This window comes from Bacillus rossius, chromosome 15, assembly GCF_032445375.1.
Source record: "Bacillus rossius redtenbacheri isolate Brsri chromosome 15, Brsri_v3, whole genome shotgun sequence".
In the NCBI taxonomy this organism is placed as follows: Eukaryota; Metazoa; Arthropoda; class Insecta; order Phasmatodea; family Bacillidae; genus Bacillus; species Bacillus rossius.
Genome location: NC_086342.1, coordinates 40716067 through 40734641, shown reverse-complemented (window position 1 = coordinate 40734641; position 18575 = coordinate 40716067). Strand labels below are relative to the sequence as shown.

General features: G+C 35.6%; 1 protein-coding gene across 2 annotated transcripts in view; it reads right to left on the bottom strand.

The window, feature by feature from the left end:
• LOC134539423 (ATP-dependent zinc metalloprotease YME1L) overlaps positions 1-17226 on the bottom strand; it is a 72531-nt gene extending 55305 nt beyond the window's left edge. Inside the window, exons 1-6 of one of the 2 annotated variants that reach the window (XM_063381450.1) lie at positions 16975-17226; positions 16747-16893; positions 11260-11488; positions 9802-9960; positions 4356-4526; positions 2120-2214 (exon numbers count right to left, since the gene is read on the bottom strand). In XM_063381450.1, coding sequence (XP_063237520.1) covers positions 2120-2214; positions 4356-4526; positions 9802-9960; positions 11260-11488; positions 16747-16893; positions 16975-17001 — 828 coding nt within the window. In that variant the 5' untranslated portion in view covers positions 17002-17226. Of the gene's footprint in view, positions 1-2119; positions 2215-4355; positions 4527-9801; positions 9967-11259; positions 11489-16746; positions 16894-16974 lie in introns of both variants that reach the window. The other variant, XM_063381449.1, reaches the window with a different exon arrangement.
• Positions 17227-18575: the final 1349 nt, after the last annotated feature.

Sequence of the window (18575 nt, the reverse complement as noted above, 5' to 3'; positions counted from 1 at the left end):
GAACCAATACGTGATTATTTATTTATTTATTAATCCGTCGGAGGTATCGCGACGTAGGTGAACGACTACATCATTTCCTTCTAATGGCAAAGGAAATGTACCCGCCTCCAACTTAGGTGGGTTTTTAACGTTTCTAATTTTAAAGTCTTATTTTTTATTTGGATATTGTCCGGGTTTGTTAGGTCAGGTCAGTTACATTATAAATACTTTAAAACTAAAGAAGACGAACCATTGAAATTAATTCACATTATTTTTTATGTCCGCTTAGTTTGAAAGTATTAATAATGTAACTGACCTGACCTAATCGACCATTTTATTTATTACGCATTCACGAACACACGGCAAAATAACAAAAATTGCGTCGGTCTAATAGTTGTACAGGTGTTGTATTGCAAAATTAAAAAATTCTATATCTCCTAAAGTATTTGGAATTTCTTATCTCCGCCGGTTGATTTGAAAAGAGGAAGTGAAAGAGCATAGAATAAAAGTATTTTCGGTTTTTTAGCATTTTTTTTTCGCATATACCGTTACTCTACATATTTACCAAATTGTTTAACCTCAAAATTAGTGTCAAATATCTGTAACTTGTCATTAAGTTTAATCAATTTAAAGTAATAAAAATAGAAGCATTTTACTTAATTCAATTTACACTTGCAAAAAAAACTTACGCGCAATAAACCTACATGGAAATTAAAGTCTTTTTCAATGTCCTGTAGTCTGAAATATGTTTACTCATGTCATCAAATGTAGAGCTGTACTGAAGAAGCCGATTTTGCCAATATTTAGTTGAATCGGCATTTCTGCCAACTTCCAATACTCTTGTTAATTTTCGGCCGATATTACTGAAAAACGAAAGAGACTGCCATAACCTAAAAATCCACGAGTACCCTTTTCACTTTTCGTAGTAGTACTGCATTCTTTCAGATCGCATTATTTCTTAGCAACATGTGCCAACCGTACATATCAAGATTTAACATCCTTTTTTTTTAATATGTCCTAAATAAATACATTACCATCACGGTAAATACACATCTCGGTTATTACGGCAACTATAGTGCAAATGTGGTAACTATCATGCTTCTGCAGTAGTTATGGTATCCACAAAGAATCTTTAGTTCTTTTTATGGTAATTATCTTAAGATAACTATTGGAATTGTACTGTAGTTATGGTACATCATCCATATTTCTTCGTAAGTTGTTGTTCATTTGTCTTTTCTTCATATTTATATTTACGTGCGCCATTACTGGCAGGAACTTTCATAAAAATTTTAAACGGGACTTTATATCACACATTTTATGGCGTAAATGATGAGACCCCGGACAATTTAAACGCTTTTTACAGTAAAATGCGGGAAATGTTTCCGCATAAAGTGGGAAATACTTCCGCATAAAGCAGGAAAGTGATACATTAAAACTATGCGGAAAATTATAGAAGTAAAAAAAATTCATCACGGAAATTCGTAAATCCCGGGTACGTAAAAATGATGTGTTCATGTATACGGTCGATCATGTTACATTATAAAGTAAAGGATAATAGTGTTGTAAGACTTTTATTCCCTTATAATGAGAGTCTTTTTTTTTCTATAGGTAGAGTGCAAGAAAAGCTCGCTCGAATTTCGAGTTGTTGAAAAGCCACGAGCTCGAGTTCGAGTATTACTAAAAAACTCGACTCGAAACTCGAATTTCGAGTACTCGCAGGTGTCTAGAAAATATGTTCTCATTTTTCTCTGAAAAATCATGATCCTGCCCTTTTCTACATCAGCGTATAAAAGTATGGGAAGTCACATTTCTTATCAGAATTAAATCCTTTTAATTGATTGTGTGTACACTTTGTAGCTGGTCTAACTATCCTTACCCTTAAAACATGTGCACTACTTTTGTTTCGGCAGCAAGAATTTAATGCTCCATCTTGAACGCACAGTGCACAGTTGGTTATTATTTTTTTTTTTAGAATTATTTTGAGGGTTACATTATAAGTCTCGTCTGAATTTGTCCCAACAGATTTTTATCAAGTGTAATCTAATAGTCATTAAAAGTCACACAAGTATTGATATCATTGCATGATTACTTAAAGCTTGAAAACCAACGCGAGAGAGAATGTGTCGTCACACGGACTCACCCCCTTGACGTCGTCGAAGGTGACGTGGATCTCCTCGGGGTCCACCTCCACCTGGTTGCCCAGCTGGATCCGGAACATGGAGCCGCTGGTGCTGGCTGCAACACCGCCCGATCACACGCTCAGTCCCTGCCCTCGTTCAGACGTTAAACCAGGTCACACTACCGGAACCGCTGCTTTATCCTTTAGTTTCATTCCAGCAGGTGTGCGCGTACACTAATTTCCGAGTTACAAGTGAATTAGTTTTCTGTTTATCTTGCATCTTAGAACATTTAGTTATCATTCAAGTTGTTTTTTTTCCTTATCTTCTCACTAGACCTGCGTGAATACTATTTTTTTTTTAAGCAAAGCGAACATCAAGTTGAATGTTTAAAATATTTGCAAAGTTGAATTGAACTGCGAATATTGTACTCAAAAGAGCTGTATTACTATTATTTTACAAAAATACAGAATTCAAGTAAAACAGTTTTCTTCTTATCTAAAATTTACCATGCTGGTGATATATTTATTCACATTGTATTTAATTCATGAACGTTATTAAAACAGGATGTTCAAGTTTTATGTGTACAGCTGGCACACTAGCTAAGAAATGATGTTCAAAGTATGTAGTAGTATGGAAAGTGTAAAGGGTTTGATGGATTTTTAGGTTATGACAGGTACTTTCATTGTTCAATAATATCGGCTGAAAATTAACAAGCGTATCACGAATCAGTCAAAATGCAGATTGAACTTTTGCTGATTCTAATCGACACAGCTCTTATTCAAATAAAAGAACCGGTTAGTGTGATTTCTGCTGTTGCAAATTAGATGCTTAGTTACTTCTAGCAGAATGCAAGCTGAACTGGAGTCATCTGATAAACAGTTTCAATGCCAGTTTTTAATGCTATACGTTTATGAAAATAATGACTCACAAGCATAGGTAGACGAAAATATTGTTAAGATAGCAAAAGCCAGTTTCTTCAGACAAATGAGTATATCTGGAATTGAATTTCACATTTCTAATATTCTGGTATTGGCATTTTCACTCATATTGCCCCATACTGTTTCTATTTCATTTAATTCCAACTCTTTCCTTAATTCTATAAATTTTTGAATCCATATTGGACTAAATTTCTTCTATCTTCAACCAATCAAAATTAGACAAGTTTACTTTATACACTGAAGTCACATCAGGATACATAATAAATTTGAGTGTTTCCGATAATTCTTTGAACTGAAAAAATCTTGCTAAAAATTCTTCAACTGATGAATTAATTACATACTGAAAATAGTTCATTCGCATTTCACTGCTGAAGTTTAAAATAAATAACCATGTTTTCATAACCCTGAAGTAAACACAAGTTTCTCCAAAGTTAATGGTTGAAGATCAAGATAAAAAGTGTAACTCTAGTGGCGATGTTAGTAATTAAAGCACCATTTTGTAAAGTGAAACTAAAAGGAAGCTGTTCTATGCCGTATTTATATCAGTTGTTGGAAGTGCTCATATGAAGTAGTTTATATAATCAATGGTAATAAGTTCGGGTATTTCTTTTGTTCGCACAGGTGCATAACCTGAATTTTGAGTGTGTGTTGTATTGTAAATTGACTGTAAAACGTAATGATCTTACATGGCAAGTTAAAACTAAAATTATCAAAGAAGTTGGCAATGGAGAAAAAGCAAAACTGAAATCCCTAAAGATTTAATATCCTGCAATCGTTCTTGTCAATAATATAAAAATAAATAAATACACCACAAAAATATTTGAATCAGGTTTTGCAATTCTTGTGGGTTATCAACAAGAAAAAGAATGCGAGGTCCCAAAAACATGAAGAAATAGAAGGTAAATTGTTAAAACGGTATCATTAAATGCATGCAGTAAATTTGTCAAATTCTGAACCTATGATGCAGAAAAAGACAGATAACTACATTCAACTTAGGGATTCCAGAATTTAAATTCAGCAGTTGTTGGCTACAATGGTTTATACAAAACAGTGTATTAAATATTGTTTACGGTTGTAATTATAGGAATAAGAAGGTAATAAATTTTTGTTGTTGTAATGATTTCCCAATAGTTTGGTTAATGCAATACTAGTTATTACAAAACACTAAAAATATCGTCCCTTCAGGTTTGTAATAATGAGGTTTTACTGTACAATGTTTTTTGGTTAAGATGTATAAAATATTCTGTTAAACTATAGAGCCGAGTGTGAAACTGCTGTGCATGTACAGAGGCAGCGTCGGGACGAGCGGGCCGCGTACCGAAGAGCGAGACGAGGATGGCCAGGATGAGCACGGTGGACAGCACGTTCTGGAAGACCTTGAAGTAGCGCATGGCCTTGCCCGACCCCTTCTGGCCGCTGCCGGCGAGGTAGCCCTCCGCGAACGCCACCTTCACCTTGTCCGCGTCCTTGGGCACCAGCTCCAGCACGCCTGCAAGCAGACGCACCTCCCGCGTCCGTCACCGCGCCCCAACCACAGCTGGGATCATTGCACAATTCCCACCCCCGACTATTTCTCTCATTTGAATCAGATTTTTAATGTTTTTGTGAATATTTTTATAATTATTTTTAGTGGTGCACCGATGCGGATACCGATGAATCGTAATCGGCGATTATGCGTACTTACCGATTAATCGTAATCGGCGATTATCTTAACGATTACTTTGCCAATAATCTACGTCCCGGCGTAATTAAGTAGGTTTTTACCGTGTAATATTTTGTTACACATTTTAGGACGAAATACGGTAATATTTGTATATATTACAAAATTCATCTAACTCCGTCATATCAAGATTACAGTTTAATAAATCTCATTGCCTCGAACAATAAAAAATACATTTTTCCTACACGTTTATTTACGTTTCGTCTTTTGTTTAGTGGCCTTGTACATTACCTATAGCCAGAGACGTAAAATAGATGGCACGCAATCAAAATACCACAAGTAGTTGCAGTGGATTCTATGAGAATCGATCATTTCGAGTCATAGTAGCGGTTCAAAATCGTGGTCCCGATACCATTCAGAGTTTATCACTGCGTTTTACAAACTCGTTATGGGCGTCTTTGGTAACATTATCCGTTGTTGTGTTATGTGTATGTGACGTGAAAAGTGAAAAAGTATTTATAATTTTATACATTCAGTCAACATTAATAAAATCACATGTGCTAGAATTGGTTTTGAGTAAATTTTATATAATTATAGTGAGATGGCGACTAGGGAGAAAAAAAGTGAAGTGTGGAAACATTTTTATATAAACTCAAGTGAACAAAATATAGCAACATTGTTAAACGGTAATTTCTCGATGCAACCTTATGTGATAGTCGATAATAATGCTAGTTTTCCACAACAAAAACTTACCCATTGTAAATTACAATTATTAGACTGTAGTTCAAGTTGTTTACAATAACAAATATAAATAGAAGTTAATTTAATTTACACTTTGCAATGACTTAATAATGTATTTTATATATTTTTATACTGTTATAACTGTATTCTCAATTTTACCTAATCTTGTTATTAAAATCACATGGGAATAAATATTTTTGTGTGCATTATTACACTTAAAAAAATTTGTTCATTAAAATCGGTAACTGAATCGGTATCTGCCGATTATTGCTATCATAATCGGTAATCAAATCGGTAATCAGTAAAGTCATATTGATGCACCACTAATTATTTTTATTATGCCTCATTTTAAGTATTTTTTTTGTGTTTTAATGAGTATTATTAAGTCAGGTTATGTTTAGTAGTGTTTTTTTTATTATTTGTCTACTTTATAATTATAATTAACAGGTGTATTATTAATGTTCTTTATATATTTAAAAGCATAGTATGGCTGGTTGGCCGGTAACTTTGAGTAGGAGTGAAAAGAAAGAAAGGACACGGGTGCCACACTGTCGCCAGCAGGTCACGTGTCACGCCTCAAGACAGTGCGTCGTTGGAAAATCCCAGCATGCGAACGTGCAACTGCGCACCAAGAAACTGGAATTTTCGCTGGGCGGAGTCTCGCCGGCCAATCAAGGCGAACCTTGAGGTGGCGTGATGTGTCTACCACACGCCAGTATTTTTCAGGAAATACTAATGTGATTGGTCGGTTGGCCCACGGGGTTGCCTCCCTTTGTTTTGTTCTTGTAAAGGGACTGTAACTGCGTGGTGTGTGTCAGTTGTCGCGTCGTCGTCGGAACGGTGTGACGTCCGGCTGCGGCAACTCACGAGAAAAAATGTAACTAGTAACAAGAAATTATTATTTTTTTTTAAATATAAACGAAACTTTCATAGTGTTTTCAATTGTGTATTTGTTATTATTCCGGGTTGCCGGCTGGGCCATCTCTGGAATGTAACAACATCCCTCACTGTTGAGAACTCTTAACGTCTTCTTGGAAACAACAAACATATCCTAATAAATAGTAAACAGTTAGTATTTAGTTAACTTGAACATCATTAAAAAAAAAAATTCTTGTAATTTTTCCACAGAGTAAAATTTTTACAGTAATGTTTTAGTTAAATACCATGAAAAAATTTGTGTGAACGACCACTTACTCTTAATAATTGATGGATACAGTTATTTTGTTTGAAAAACTACCAAAACATCAAAAATGTGTCCACACGAATATGCAATAAAATTTTCCCAACTTTTTCCCGGTACAAAATTGTCATAATTTCCCTGACTTTACCCTGACCAAAATTTCAAATTTCCCTGAATTTTTTTAAAAAATTTACTCACTTTAATTACTTTGCAAAAATTTTCTTAAACAAAACTTGGCCATAGCTGGCGTAGTTCTCGCTGCAGTACCTTGCAATCACCATTTGACAGTGTGCTTGACTACACACTAAAACAACTGATGTCAAAAAAAAATATTTTCACATCCAGGGGATTTTCCATGGCTTTTCGAAGATTTTTAAGTTAATTTCCTAACTTCCCTGATTGAATCCTGCTGCCCTGACTTTCCAGAATACGGGTGTCTTTAGTTACAGTTTCACAGCCACACACACCAGGGTTTCACGAAGACGTCGTAACGGACGTTTCTGTGATCCACTCGCGCGCGCACCATCCTTTCCAACGCCCACTTACCCTCCGGTTAGCTTACCCCTCTCATAACCCCTCTCTTACCTTTTTCCAGGAGTGTAAATTGTGTGGTGTTCCCTTAATTTCTCCTTCACACATGCACACTGACTGGTAGCTTGTCTTTATAAGCCCATGTAGCAATTGAGAGCTCCTTCTTAATCTTACATTCATTCATTACGTAGCATACTTCCGTTACTTGGTCACTTTCATATCTAGAGCAGTGTAAATTTGGCAGCGCAGTCATATTTGCCCAACTGCTAGTTTTGACTTCTTTCGCCTTTTAAGGGATGACTGCCGTAATCCTAGTTTAATTGCAATTTGCGACTAATTCAATTTTGTTGCTAACTAACGTAACTTCCTCGCATGACAGAGATCAACTGTATTCAACATCTCTTTAAATGTGCAAGTGTCTCAGATCAGCCGCGTTCTGTGATTCTGTTTAAATATAAAATCTGCATCTTTGCTTTACTTTACTCAGCCTTAAATCGGCATAGTGAGTTTTATGCTCAAGAATGAAGGGCTTTAATACGTGCGTGCTTAACTCTGGGTCGCGCATTGTGTCATATTTTGGATGTCTTCACCGTAGTTTGCTATGTTGTTCAACATAACCATCAGTATAAACCTAGGCGTGAAACTATAGCCCTCACGGTGTTCAAGTATTATAGTTTTTCAGGTGGTCTGATTGCTTTTTATGAGTGTAAATGTAACGTAACACGTTGCTCTAGCGGTACGTTGATCACCTAGCTGCCGATTTGTGGCTGCTAAGTTTCCCCTTGTCTTATGTATATGCTTATAACGTGTAATTGTATGCTATGGTTGGTTTCACATCCAGAGCGTCTTTTTGACAAGAGTTTTCCTTTGTGTGGTGTCAATCCACGTTTGTGGCTTGCTTCTTACCAGTTATCCTTGCTGATTTTAGTTCGGACGTGTTAGATGTCTATCGGGTCGTGAGTATCTTGCACCTGCTTTGAAGGCATAATCCATGTTTATCCCGCTTATATTTATTTATAGTTGATTAAGATGTTATGTTATTTCAATTGTTTGAGCGTACGGCTGATCATATAGTATGATACTGTAAGGAGGTTAGGCACTGACCTACCCTAACATTGATTCTTTAGCGTGGGGTTTTGAGAAGATAAAAAAATATTTATTCTTGTGTTATGTTTTGTATGGAAATATTTGTCTCTGCATTCCTTAAATGTTTTCTATAACTCCTTTGTTTCTGTCGGTGATTTCTGGCAGAGATGATATATAAATTTAAGTTTAAGCCGGGTTTGGGGAAGAAGGAGTAAGGAGGGCCGTCCAGCTGGCGCCAGGTGTTTGAAAGAGTTGTGGTGTGACCTAGTTAGCTGTGATTGGCCAAGTGACGTTTCACTTTATTTGAGACAAAATCGCTGTATGCTGCCGCCATATTGTGCCGGAACTATTTCTTTATAGGTTGCCAGAAGTTATTGTAAGCTGTTAAATAATGGTAAAGTAAATGAATTTGTGGTTTAAAATCTTGTATCTTTTTTTGTTAAACTTACGTTACTTTGGAGTGTATATTTGGCGGAAGTAAGTGCAAATATTGACCGCGGAAGGATATGGAACTTTGTCTTTGGAGGGAGAGAGAGAGGCTTGTAACGGTGAATTTTGAAGGAGCTGTGAAACATGAGGTGAAAATAAAGTTTTTCTTTGTAGTTGGGCGTTATTAAATTATTACTGGAGAGTTACCCACTACAATACCTGCGGCAACAGCTTTGCACTTAAAAGAAAACCATCAGAAAAGTTTAGATGGAACAATAAAAGTTGAAAGAGAATATATAGTGTGAAGTTTATTTATTATACATTTATGCATCAGCGGATAGTCATTGCAGCTTCGTTTGCCACTGTAAACAACTTGATTTTTTTTTGTGCAATCTGCCACTATAAACTATAAGGCCATGAACTAAATTGGTGATGTAAAAGTTGAAATTAAGTTTATTTTAATACTTCTCACCTTTAAAATTTAATGTATAGTGAAAATAAAGTTGTAAATGTGGGTTTTTACATAAACAAACAATGGATAAGTGTGCCATTATTAAAATATGTTTTATAACAATGTACCAAATTTCTGGAAATATGGCGTCCATGTGTATGTTCGGCGATGTTCATTTTAACACATTAGAAATATTTTGGAAAAGCCATTGGCAGCGCTGAATTTCAAAACATTGCAACAGAAATGTTTTAACTTTTCCTGTTCCTGAACACAAACAAGCATTTTGAAAGTAGTTGCGTTCGTTTAATAGAATCACTTCCGATAAAAATCTGAATTCTGCAATGAAATCTCAACACAAAAATGGACATTTTGAGATAGTGCTTCAACATTCACGTCTCTTACTCAAGAAACCAAAAATTTTCATGATCAACTTTAAAACAATATTGTGAATTACCGCAAGATTGGGTGGATACGTTGTGTTCACCATTTAAGATAAGTTCTAGTTAATGTATAAAAACAAGAGCATCTGTGAAATTTTATTTGATATTTTATTTACTGCGGTGTATTATTTGCTCATTGTTTCCATTGTAGTGAGAATAAAAATGTTTTTTTTAAAACGCTTCTCTCTTTTTGTTTCCCCTGGTCCCTTGAAGCCCGGGAGAGGCACGGCACGGCACGGCACTCACTCTGCAGCTTGTCGTGGTCGATGCGCAGCTCCGGCTTGCCGAGGGGCAGCGCGACCTCGGGCGGGGACACGCCCAGGGCCCTCCTGAGGCGCTCCACCAGCGAGGGGTTACGGGCCTGCTGCATCTCCACCGAGCGCTCCGTCTTGAACCCGCGCGTCCCTGCACCTTCGCGATGACAACAACACACGCACACTGTCTCATGTTCGAGGAACATACAGGAGCGAACCAGGGTACTCACAGACCATGTTCGCCACTTGCCCAATAAAAGGAACAGGTTCGAGGCCGCTCGGGATAAAACTAACAGTCACGGATAAAGAAAACCAGAAATTTCTGATTAAAAATGCTGATTAATTTCATTGTTTTAGTTGCATTCAAGCATTATCGCAATTCATCATATAGTCTTGTCCCCAGCTGTAACGACCTATATTGTTTCAAAGCAGTATCGGGCGCAGGGCTAACCCTCCCAGACCGGCGACTGACTGCGTGAGCACAGGTCCGCGCTGCTAAATGAGCACGGAACTACTGAGCGACAAGCAAGTTAACGCATCAATCAAGCAGTGATGAGCCAAACAGCCACTTCCTTCTATGCTGCTGAGTTAATACATGCACAAATGCTTTTACAATGTGAATTGAAAGTTAAAAAAGCAACAGCCCTTTTTTCTAATAATATAAAAATACAATTTTTTATTACAAAAAAGTTAGTTTAGGATTACAGTGAAACACTATAAATGAAAACCCTGTTAACACAAAACTTTCATTAATATAGTATTTTCACAGACCATAGGAGTTAAAGTGATAAGTAGTTTGTTTAACACAAAAGTATAGTTACGCAATATAAAGTTTTTTTTTGCTATAAATGTGTACAATTACATGTAGTAAATGAAGAAAATACAAATAAATATTCAATAATAATAATAATAATAATAATAACAATAATACTGATGGCATTGTATTGGTACAGTGCAGATTGGTGGAAAAAAGTTAAAATGACTTATTCTTCCAAAATGATGCTATGTCATTTTGTAGGTAGTTTCTAAACCTTTTTTTTTATTCTTCAGTAATTAAGTAATATTTTAAAAGTAGTAAAAAAAAATTTAATTTTACAATCCCTAAAAAAAAGTAACATCTTATGCTAAATAAAATAGCGCGCTTGTTTTCTTGGGAGCATATTCAAAAATTTATGTGCGTTACGAATGTACTATAAACGAGGAAATTATTTTTGACATTACTTGAATCTGACTGAGAAATTACATATTACATTTGCGATTAAAAATATTCGCAGGCTTTCACGGCCATCGTCTGAAGTAGCTTGGCTTCTGGGTTGTAGCCGCGTCCTCGGGCGAATGATTCACCGACGTTTCTGGCCGACACTGCAGTCGCCATCATCAGGGAGCAGTTGCCCACTGAGCATCGGTAGGTTGCAGTATCCCTGATGATGGCGACTGCCGGAGCACGCACCTCGCAGGAAGCGCTGGGGCCGCAGCAGCCCGCGCAGATCGACGGGAAGCAGGCGGGGCGCGCCGCACCTCTTGTTGTCGGCGAAGCAGGCGGCGGAGACGTGCGACTCGCGCCACGCCGCCGGCCGCGCCAGCCGCTGCCACAGCAGCCACGTGCCCGGGCGGTCGCCGCGCTCCAGGCACAGCCGGGGCAGGCGGTCCCCGCCGTGCCGCCTCAGCCTGCGCAGCGCCTGCGCACACGGCACGCCCCCTCTCCCGTCGCTGCTCACCTCAACACTTGCGTGGTGCCCGCCCCGGCCAAGCAACAGACCTCTTGGTACGGAAGAACCTGGTACTTGGTGGTGTTCAGTGAATTTTGGGCTCGCCTGATTAAACTCTGCTGACGTACGCAGCATTTTGACCTGATCGTAATGGATTTTCTAGCTGCCGTGTCAACTGAAGCGAGTGACGTTGACAAACTTCAACGCAGTAACAGTTGTGAAAATAACTGTGCGAGGACGAGATGGCTACTGGGAACGGTTGGCTGTCAGAATGGAACCTTTGTGATATTTTTTTGGCAATCTATTTGGCGAGAATATGTTTTCATTCGGGCCCCAATAAAAAAAAAAATTTTTTTAATGTGCATCATCAAGGTTTTAACATTATATTGAGTAGTAATGAAAACAGGAAATTTTTATAAAATATTTTATTCCTGTTTAGTATTTTAGTTTTTATCCTTGGCTGATCAGATATAAATTCCCAAAGTCACAAGTTACTTGATAGTATGGCTGGAGTAATAATGTAATGTGGGATGTATACATGGTATCTACTAGATATTTATTATTTTGTAATAGTTTTTGTAACATAAATCATTGTACCTGGTACAGCCATGATCCTTAAGAATACATTCGTGAATAAATTGGAAAATAATGAAATAGATGTTTTGCTCATTCCTATCAACTACTACATATTAGGTTTGCATTTGGAAAGATTCTCTGCTTATTTGGTTGAGCTCTCGCACATTACAATTAGGAAGGGCTTTTGTACTCGGCGACACTAGCTTTTGACCCTCCTGGTGCAAGTGTGTGGGGAAGGTTGTTAGCCCTGGAGATAAAGGCAGTGACATTGGTAATTACCTAGAGTAGGTGCTCTCAATGCCATTCCCTCAAAGTTTTCAAATACAAGAGGAACTCTAATATACCATTTTATGAATTTTATTTTCATTTTGTCTGAAGACTACTCAAGAAAATTACCTGAATTTGTTTAATGTTGAGCTTATAAGAGTAAATATGTATGGGTATGTTATCTTCATGATAGTTTTCACTAGCAGTACAGCACATAAACTACCTACCTGTGCTAGACCAATGACCATGTCATTCCTACAAATAATATTCTATAAATTGTGTAAAAATACTCAATGCATTGAACACAAAACATCTGAAACATTTTGGCTGCATGAATTATGCGAATATGTTTGATTGATCCTTTCACAATACATGAAAACACACATATATACATATATATATATATATATATATATATATATATATATATATATATATATATATATATATATATATGTACGGAAATTTGTATCTTAAAGTTTTCAGAATGTTCAAAAACTTTCTAGATTATTCCAAAAATTTTGTTTTAAATATTAAATTAGAAATCTACGTTTCAACATTAGGTCCAGACAAAAGGAATTTTTTCCTCTAACTTACATGTAGGGATTGCTGATGGCCTAGCTACCTGCAAAACCAGCAACAGTTACATGACATTTTCAATATCTTTGTGGAAACTTGTATGCACCAAAAATATATAGTTAAGTCCAACATTAGGAAAAGATTGCTATGTGATCAAAAATTCAGCTTTCTTGTGAGCATGTATACAAAGGGAGAGGATATGTGTGCAATGATGTTGATCACTTTTTTTGTTACTGTGCGTATATGGGACACAACTTAAGGTAGGAACCACAGATAAACAATTATGCATTTCAAAATGTTTCTTTTATTATATTAAATTATGATCTAAAATAGGTCTTTGTTTTGTGAGCACCTTCAAACAAATTACTAAACTTAAAAGATATTATGATAAATTAATATATTTAATTATATATTTCAAACAACGGATACTTAATGAATGAATTTCAAATGTACTTTTGAAACAAAAACAAAATTAATGAGCAGGTAGGGACATAACTGTGAGGGACAGGAAGAGGGAGGGTGGGGGGGGGGGGAAGTTGTCCCTGACGGCAGAGTTTGAGGGGGAGCAGAATGAGAAAAATGTTGTTGTACACTACAAAACGTGCAATATAAAAGGCAAATAGAAAAAAATATCTAAACAATAATTTGAACACTATATTTTCCCTATCAATACAGTATTTGAAATAAAACCTACACTCAAAACACTGGTAAGTCCATGAAGTTTGATCAAATTTACATTAAAATTTAACTTACAATGTGCACAGTTTTGGTGGTAAGTTTATTGTTACTGAGGGGGTGTAGAGGGGAGAGAAGGGAAAAAAGGGGGTGGGGGTTGGGAATCATCACAATGTTTGTCCCGGGCACAGGAAAGTTTAGATCACTGTTAACAGTCTCAAGAATTTCCAGGACTATTCTAGAACATGATGCCATACCATTTTTTATTTCATCATCAAGATGGTGTCACTTAAGTCATTACCACCGCTACTTTCTGCTTGGGAACATGGGGATTATGATCTGGGAACATTTTCTCATAATTGTTTTCCCTGTAATTATCGGTCATCACAGGTTTTTAGAACGAACAGAAAAAAATTGCAAAACATGGTTTTTGCACACTACACACATCCCTAAAGTTACTTGCAAGGCATGGTTTCATAATTCCACTAGTTTAATAAAAAATTAAAATTTTGTATCTTACATTACAATACCTGAGCTTTTGCACTGCCACCGTCATTCATTGTTTACCTGCGATAAACAGGAATATATGTTTTCCGCATACTAGAGACGTTCCTGAATTAACCCTGCATGGTAGGTTCCTTAATTTCTACTGGTTTGTGAAAAAATAACCATTTACAGCTTACATTACAATACCTATATATTCACGCAATCACCGACATTCATTGTTTATGTTTACCCGTATGGTGGGGTTTTTTATAAGTTATTTTTTGGAGAACTTGAGTCAATATATGAAATAGAAGAATTAGAGTATTTTTAATTCTCCATAGTTGACTACAGTTGAGCTAAACTAAGAGATTACAAGATCACTGGTAAACATTGACTGGCTTCAGCAGTGTGAAAACACAGGTATTGTAATGAAAGCTTAAACTGTTATTTTTCATAAACCAATAAGAATTAAAACATCATGTTTTCAGGGTAAATTTAGGTACGTCTCTAGTACTTGAAAAACATATTTTACGTTTTTATTTACTCTTTGTTCGCCGAAGCCGTGAGGTCCAATGCAGGTATAGTAATATACACTATAAACTATTATTTTTCACAAACTAGTAGGAATTAAGAAACCATCCCTTCAGGGAAAATTTATGGCCGCGTGTAGTGTGCGAAATAAATGTTTTCCAGGTTTTTTTCCTTTATGTTCAAAAAAGCCAAGTTATCAGATAATTACCGTTTTCCCTTATTGTTAACTTAACTAAAATAAAATACCTCCCTCCCCCCCCCCCCCCCAAACACTATTCTATATTAGATACCAATACAACATTTACTTGAAATTGTTTTTTTACCAACTAAAGCTTGGTATCACCATTTTGACCATATATTTCACAATTTTAAAAGAAATTAAATACCGGTATCATGAAATAGAGTAGACTGTATAGGACTATACTATACTTCATGATGCTAAGAGTATAATGTTTCTGCATTACACAAATTTAGTTTTAAATACCAGAACCACCAAATAAAGTACAAAGGTGGGACTGTACTGTACTTCACAATACCAAGAAAATTATTTTTCTATTTTTCACACATTAAAAAATTTAAAAACCGGTATCACTAACTACAGTACAACAGGTAGGACAAAATTATTTTCTCTCATTCACCCACTCCTATGAAATCATTTATTCCCCCCCCCCCCCCCTTCCCCGGACCATTTTTTTGTTTCATATTTAGCTTCCTCAATTTCTGCTATCACATTTGGTAAATATGTATTGTACGGATTAGCGCCAAAAAAAATTGTACAAATATGAAATAACTTTCATTATATGCTATCTTACGTCCTCTTTTCAGAACCGCCTGCGGAGATAAAAAATTCCAATTACTTTAGGAGATATCAAATTTTTTAATCTTCATTTTTTGGCGATTTTTTTAAAAAAAAATTTGAAAATCCGAAAATACCTTTATTCTGTGCTCTTAAACTTCCTCTTTTCATTAAACCCGGCTGAGATAAGAAATTCCAAATACTTTTGGAGATATCGAATTTTTTAATTTTCATCCTGTGCACTCATGCGGCGATAACAGTTGCTTGTTTACAAGTATGATTTTTTTTTTGCGATGTTCCCGAACGGAGAAACCTAAGATGCACATAAAGTTCTGCCATTCCCGATTACACCCGAACAATTCACCTTCGGCCAACCTCGGGTTTATTTATTAATATATATATTTCTCTGTTTATTTTAATGTAGCTATACTAACCTAACTAACCATCCAAAGGGTTTTAAAGTGTTTTAATGTAGCTAACCTATCCGACCACTTTTAATATTTCAATTCATTTTCCTGCGCAAAAATAAATAAATACCGAGGTTGGCCGAAGGTGAATATTTGGGTGTAATCGGGAATGGCAGAACTTTATGTGGATCTTAGGACTCTCACGTGAACGAATACATCATGTAAAAAGAAACTTACGTGAGTTTATTCTGTTCATCCTTTGTCCCAGTTTGTTAGGTCAGGTCAGCTACATTATAAATACTTTAAAACTAAACAACTAATAAAATTAATTTTATTATTTTTAATGTCCGTTCAGTTTCAAAGTATTTATAATGTAGCTGACCTGACCTAATCTACCTTTGTCCCATTTTGTTAGGTCAGGTCAGTTACATTATAAATACTTAAAACTATACAACATGTAAAATAAATTGATATTATTTTTAATTTCCGTTTATTTTGAAGTATTTATAATGTAACTAACCTTACCTAATGGAAAATTTCTGTTATTTAGACATTCACGCGCACACGGCAAAATATAAAATAGCGACGGTCAAATTATTACACACGTCTGGTATAGCAAAATAAGAACGGCCATATCTCCAAAAGTATTTGGAATTTTTTATCTCCGCAGGCGGTTCTGAAAAGAGGACGTAAGATAGCATATAATGAAAGTTATTTCATATTTGTACGATTTTTTTTGGCGCTAATCCGTACAATACATATTTACCTCACATTCTACAACTGTCCCGAATTTCCCCCTGTATTGGGGATTGCCAATACATAGCATGAAAATCTTAGTTACACTATTGATTATAATAAAACGAAACGTCTCACTGCACTCGGGGTAACTGCAAAATTAGTAGTCAAATTACCTCATTAAGGCTTTTCAAGCAGATGATTTCATCGTCTGCTTCGTTTGCAGTATGCTGGCCACGACCAGGACTAGACGCTACACTTCTGTGACAGAGAGGTCGTCCCGGTACCAACGCTGAAGTTATTTGCGAAAGATGAAAAATCACCTAAAAGTTAAATTTAAATTCAATCATTATAAAACTCTTTCAAGCACACACAAACATTAAAATAGATACGAAACTACGGACCTGGTTATGGGTCTGTGAAGCAAACATCGATCTTTTTAAATCAAAAATTCGGATCACGAAAAAATACTAAAAAACACTCTACATATAAAACATAATTACGACTTGTAAACAGTTTTCAACAAAAACTAAATAACCAAATATTTAAAGTACGCCTAATCCTACTGTGTGTCACACAACAATCGAAATCACCATTGCCACCATTTTACAAAACGTCACCTGTCACAATCATAAACACAGTATATCCAACATATGAACTACATTTGAAAATATAGATCTTGTAAAATCACGACCTTTAAAGGGGACATAAATAAATAAAAATAAATATAGTTTAAAAAACTAAAAAACATGCTTTTAAAGAATATCAAACTAAAAAGTAAAAAATAATTTTAAAATTAAATTTATGACAATAGTATATAAGCAATACTAGTATAAATGAGAAAAAAGCTTGAGGCACTTTGTGCCATATTTTTTTAATATTAAGCGCCCCATGCTTTTTTCTCATTTATACTAGTATTGCTTATATACTATTGTCATAAATTTAATTTTAAAATTATTTTTTACTTTTTAGTTTGATATTCTTTAAAAGCATTTTTTTTAGTTTTTTAAACTATATTTATTTTTAACTTTTTAGTTTGATATTCTTTAAAAGCATGTTTTTTTAGTTTTTTAAACTATATTTATGTATAATTATCATAGGGAAATGAGTTACCGACACTACCTATTACCATCTGAGATAACTATTTGGAGTTGCAACGTCACAAAGAAATGGTAAAGTCTCTACGAATCATTTGCAGTTAGATGTATGGATATAATATTAGAATTTACCGGGGAAAAAAAAAAACATTTTTTTTTTCGGCGTGGCCGGGAGTAGAACCCACGATCGCTGAATCCGTAAGCTGACGTCACAGAAGTCGCGCGCCTTAGACCGCTCGGTTAACGAACGTAATGAAATGGGTGGGACATTTTACAGTGATGAGTCACTCACTCTTAGTCGAAAGAGTTACAGACGGACAGACAGAGTTACAGACGGCGGACAAACATACAGGTGAAGCTAATATAAAGCATGTAATAATGAGAACAATGTTCGACACGATTGTAACATCAAAACTAGAAATAAAAATTTAAATATTTCAATATTTTCGATCTTAATTTTTGTATCTCAAAACGGTATTTTAAAAAGAATACCCTTATCTATATTGCAGCGGTGCGACAAATACAAAAACAAAATTCGATCGCAAACCCTAGCAACAAAGAGAATACAATTTTTTTTTTTAATTTATTAAGTTCTGATGCCATCGCGAAGGAAATCCTATACTTTACCCCTCCAGTATAGAATTCCATTATTTTGTATTCCACCTGTTTCTCGCTCTTCCCAAACATGGTTACTAAGGGACTACCATCTGTCATACCGGTATTTGTTTCGATTGGATTTGAAAGATCCTACTGGGATGTTAAATTCGACTATTTTTAAGTATTATATCGCAGCAGGCAATGGAAAAACACCACAAATTTACTTTACCAATAATTATGATTATGGTAATGTTTTGGGAAAACTCTAACCTTAAGGATCAATACCCCATTATTTTTTGTAAATATAGAAT